Source organism: Fragaria vesca, linkage group LG2 (assembly GCF_000184155.1).
Source record: "Fragaria vesca subsp. vesca linkage group LG2, FraVesHawaii_1.0, whole genome shotgun sequence".
NCBI classification, from domain to species: Eukaryota; Viridiplantae; Streptophyta; class Magnoliopsida; order Rosales; family Rosaceae; genus Fragaria; species Fragaria vesca.
Window position 1 is genome coordinate 26,170,659 of NC_020492.1, and position 5,499 is coordinate 26,176,157.

Here is a 5,499-nt window from a genome sequence, read left to right on the forward strand (position 1 = left end):
AAGTTTTCCAATAATAATAACCCGAACTTTCCTTTTTAGGCACTACGACTCAAAATAGAAAGGTTGCTCAAAAACTACTTTCTCGACGCTCTGTCGGATCTACTGCTTCGCCGGAACCCTCGCCGGATCCCGATGACTTGTTGGAAAACTTCACCGGATCCGGCGACTTGCCGGAAAACTTTACCGGATTCCAGCCACTTCCCGGAAAATTGGCCATAGTCTCCCTGCATCTTCCAATCTCCAAGTTATCGACAATCATGTAGAAAATAAACGATTCAAACACCAACCAACCGAAACCACACAACAACAACAACAACAACAACACCGAAGTTCAAGACTTAACACTGACCTTGCTATAATCCTCGTCGAAACCATGTTCACTGACAACCCAAAACCACAGTCATGATCGGAGGACAATCAACCAAACACCCAAAACCACTGCCTCCTTCCGAAACAGTAACAACTTCCTCCAAACTTCTTCCAAAGCGCGTTGGGGCTCCCACCAACCACAGCTAGGCTCGCCTGAGCTCGACGGACACACTGAAACTCAAGAACAAAAGCCCTTGTCGGAGACCGAACCTCAAACCCAGAAAACAGAGAAAGCGGGAAATCTGATTAGGGCTCTATATTTGGAAATCGAAGCTCAAGGAAGACCGAAAAACTAGAGGGAAGTGATGAGTATACCTTCACGAAGCACAAGCTCATCGGAAAAGAAATGATTCGGCCGGAATTTGGGTTTTGGGGATTTAGGGTTCTTGTTTCGATCAGACGGGATAGATGATGCCTGGCAAGTTGATGGGTAGCAGTAGAGAGAGGAGAGAGAGACAAGTCGATTGGGGGTGGTTGCTCAACCAGCGACGGCCGGACGAGTGTAGACGACGGAGAAGAGAGAGAGAGAAGAGAGAATAGGGTTTGGGCTTTTTCCCAAACCGGTTTCCCCGACCCCAACCATTTAAAACCCAACTTCAAATAAAATACACCCCAAAAAAATAACCCAAAAATATACCCTACTAAAAATTACCTTTTTACTAAAATTTACCCTTTTTACCGTCTTTAATTATTTCTCCTACGAAATACTCGTCCCTCCAAAACACCTCTAGGGACCTTTGAAACTATATACTCATTAACGAAGACGGTAAAACTCTTATTAACACCTAGCAAGTGATTAGGGTAAAAATTAAGAGTCGGGGATGTGACAATTCTCCCCCTCTTATTAAAATTTCGTCCTCGAGTATACTACATCCACCCTGTATACTTGCAGGAATCCATTCACTATACTACATCCACCCTGTATACTTGCAGGAATCCATCAAGTTTTTGGCGCCGTTACCGGGGATTACCCTGTCCTCCAGCCTGAGGTCGTGTGCAATCCCTGGCAAAGTGACCTGCTTGCCCACAAGTGAAGCATCCTTGCCTCCTGGGCTTCGTGCAGGCTGAAGAGAAGTAGCTTGACTCACCACAGGTGAAACACCTCAAGGGTGCTGCCTGCCTAATAGGTGGAGCCCTAATAGGTGCAGTTGCTACTCTAGCTGGAGCCAGTTGATGAGTCTGCTGCCTCTTCTCGTAACCACCTCTATGGTCCCCTGAACTGCTGCTCCCTGCTAGGGCCTTGCCTTTCCCCTGAACATCTCTCTGCCTCTCAGTCTCATGCATGACCTCATCCTGCTCAACTGCAAGAGCACTCTCAATCGCTTCTGCTAGAGTAGCAAAACGGTGTGAAGTCACAACATTCCGGAGCTTATGCCTCAAACCCCGAATGAACTTCCGTGTCAAGGCCACTGCATCGATTTCTCTGGCGAATCAATACAGCTGAGAAAAACGTGCCTCATAGTCCCTGACACTCATCAAGCCCTGCACTAGAGCTATGAACTCAAGCTCCAACTGCTCCCTCACAGTATCAGGAAAATACTTCTCTTGAAAGAACTGTACAAACCCCTCCCAAGACAAGGCGGTCACATCTCTAGCTCTCTCTACCTCGCTCCACCATACCCGTGCCTCATCCTTGAGAAAAAACGTAGCAATAGGCATCTTCTCAAACTCTGTACACGTGATCAAGGTGAAGTATGTCTCGATGCCCTCTATCCAGTGATCCACTACACGGTAATCCGTACCTCCAAGAAAGGTAGGCGCTCCTAACCTGATGATACCCTGAGTCAGCCTGGCCAAACGTAGACCATCATCTACCACAACTGGCACCGGTACCTCCAACTCCACCTCCTCCTCAAAGAACTCATCCACAGGTGGAGCCCTACCTCGGCCTCTAGTTCTTCCTCGCGGAGGATCCATCACCTAAAAAGCAAGTAAACCTTGGTTAACTCATGCATAAAACTTAAACCAAAGTATAAGTCTAATACAACATTTATTAACTAAGGCACTGACTCAAGATGGAACACAAGGATTCAAAAACCCACTAACAGAGTAATCTCTACTCTGACATCCTATTGACCTAGAGGCGATACCTAACCCTTCACATACCCAATGACATATCAGTACCGAAGAGCTAATGATGGTGATCTGATGCAGTCGGGCCATCACTCCGAAGTACTGATTATAACCAAATATGTAAACCTACGCTCTGATACCAAACTGTCACATCCCAATTTTTGAAGGATAATTTTTCAAAATTTGGGCATGATATATCTGAAAATATTATAATCCCAAAACCTGTTCAACAAACTTCAAAGAAAATTAAAACTCAATTGCAGAAATGTAAATGTCACACAACTCAACACTGAGTTAAATATTACATTTTCTTATTTACATAAACTTGAAAGTCAAGAAAATGAAAACAATCAAATGAGTTTAATACTGTCTACCAAATATAATAATATAAAGTGCACAACAACTAAAACCTTGCCACTATACTTCCGCCTCAATCCTGTTGATCATCACCTGCAGGTCTAACTCCTATACCATGAATTGGTGCATCGGGTTGTAAACAACAAACCCAGTAAACTAAAAAGCCTGTATGAGTAACAACTCTAAAAAATAATTCAATATTTCTAACATCCAAATAAAACACATGAGCAATTAAGAACAATAAATAATTCCACAAATCTAACACTTTTATAATTAACATGTACCCATGAGTCCCAGATACCAATAAGGTATCTCCCATGACCTACAACAAACACATGTACCCATGAGTCTTAGATACTAATAAGTACCCCCATGACCTACAACAACAATTTATGTACTTATGGGTCCCAGATACCTTTAAGGTACCTCCCATGACCTACACCGACAGACGGACTAGAGCTCTATTCCTAACCGTAACCAATCACCCGGCCAAAAGCTTAGAACCCAGTTTGACTATCCAATATCAAATCACAGAATAATAATAACATCATAACCGTAACTAATCACCCAATTAAAGGCTTGGAACTCGGTTTGACTATTTAAACAATGATTCACAATATAAAAATATCATCATCAACAACACAAAGAGCACATCATAAAATTATATCATTCCACATAGATATATTTATATGAACAAACATAGATATTTCCACAAGAATAATCTATCAAATAACCAAAAATATTGTGATCACAAGAAACGTAAAAATAATCATATAATAGGAAAACTTGTTTTATCTTACCTATGAGCCGTTGGCGATCAAGCTCATATATTTTAAAACAATAATAGCATATTATTAAATTCAACATCATCACCAAATGACCATAATAAATTCGGTCTAATTGTGAATCTTGGTGAGATTTACTCACCTAAATATTCCCGCTGCGTCTTCCACACAACACAAGAGCCAAGCCAACACATTTCACAAGTCACCTATAATTACACAATTAATAACTTTAGTAACCAAAGTACTATAAGATATCAAACACCCTTAAACCAACCCTTAGCCCAAAGGAGGACAACCTTCCATGGTCATCGAATTTAACGACCCAAAACTGCTGCTTCTAATTCCCAAAATAGAAACTCAAAACCTTGCACAAGTCTAAGATTAACCTAGAACCTAATAGGCAATCCTTGCGCACAACCTAGAATTTTCACCTCTCAATAAGCTCACAACAACAAGAGCTAGCTAATCACATAAAACTAAAGCCACAAACATTGCCGGATGCGTTGCCACGTGCCGCCACAGGCGGCGGGGAGTGGGTCTGACGCGCCACCCCGAAACGCTGCAAAAAGAACATCTAACAAACCTAACTCGAAGATCAAAGCAAGAGGAACAAACTTTGTACCTATGACTAGACTCGAATCGACCTTGAATTGATCCAAACACCCGTCACAAAACCGAGCTCCAAAACTGAAAATCAATGTTGAAAACTCAAAACTGAGTTGATTGTTTTGCACAGCAACACACAGATGGATAAGCCAAGCAAACTCACCTAAAGATTCCCCTCGTCACCGCCGTAAATGGCGGTTTCAACCCAAGCAGCACCGCGTATTCCAACAGAGAGAGACGTCCTCTGCTGGCGTCATCTGTGGTCAACTGCTGTGCAACGCTGTCCTAGGATTGAAGGCGGTGGTCCTGCGAACCCGACGAGACCAGCAGAGTCCTGAACAGTGGCCGGACGGCTGCATTTGGCGTCAGAGAACATGGACGGCTCGGGGAGGAAGAGAGAGAAACTGAAGGGGCTTTGTGCAATTTTAGGGTTTCTAAAAAAAACCCATACACATTTTTCTATTTATACACTTTCTAAAACCGGATACTAACTTCCTCTGACCGTAAGTTTCTCATACTACATCTAATTTACGTGTGCCGCGTGTCTACGAACTCGTATCGCCAAACTCTACAACTTTCATGAAAGAAGTTTTTGAAAATAACTTACAGATAAGAAAGTCAACTTTTGGCCACTTAGAAATAACGCACCTTAAAATAATTGACTCTCGAAAACTTTAACTTCGTATAAACAAATAAGAATTTCCATAAATAATCCTCAATTAATTTCGAAAAATAATACAAGGAAATTGATATGAAAATCTGGGCTATTACACTCAGTCACTCATCACTTCACTTGCAAAACAATTAATCAATGGAAAAAGGAAATCAATTGATGTGTCTTGATGAGCGTTGGTCTCCGTTGCACTATATAGTCGAGACGATCTTGGGGATGTTGTTGAAGTTAATGCTTTCCTGAGAAATCTGGGAAGCTTATCTGTTGGAAATAATCAGCTGTAGGGACTCACACTAGAGCTGCAGTGAGACAACTTCCAACCACTTGCTTTACTGTTTCTCCTCCACTTAATCTAGATATTTTGTTGTATGTAAAGTACAGGCCCAGACCTGAGATTTTCAGGTCTGAGTCAAACTTTCAAAATTAGGCCCTTAAAGTATAATATTTATTCAATTTTATTTTCTCATTCTAAGAAACACACAAAAAAATTCACGAACTAAAGTTATAAACTCAAAATCTAACAACAAAAAACACTAGAAATCCTATTAAAAATCTTATTTATGCAACAAATCTCTTACTTAGGCTGCTCATTTTTCTAAAATAGTAATTAATGATAGTAATAATGGGTAATATTTT

The 5,499-nt window shown here is 41.3% G+C and overlaps 1 protein-coding gene across 1 annotated transcript; it reads right to left on the minus strand.

Annotated features, from left to right (window-relative positions):
* Positions 1-1,326: 1,326 nt before the first annotated feature.
* LOC101295685 lies at positions 1,327-2,286 on the minus strand. Its single transcript, XM_004293000.1, has 2 exons — positions 1,821-2,286; positions 1,327-1,778 (listed from the first exon to the last, which is right to left on the minus strand). The coding sequence occupies exons 1-2, from the start codon at positions 2,284-2,286 to the stop codon at positions 1,327-1,329; spliced, it is 918 nt and encodes a 305-aa protein (XP_004293048.1).
* Positions 2,287-5,499: the final 3,213 nt, after the last annotated feature.

What these genes read in the sequence shown, in the direction of transcription:
- LOC101295685 (XM_004293000.1), bottom strand. Translation starts at nt 2,286, where the DNA reads ATGGATCCTCCGCGAGGAAGAACTAGAGGCCGAGGTAGGGCTCCACCT. An exon ending in TGTCAGGGACTATGAGGCAC is followed by an intron (nt 1,779 to 1,820) that starts GTTTTTCTCAGC and finishes AAATCGATGCAG; the next exon opens with TGGCCTTGACACGGAAGTTC.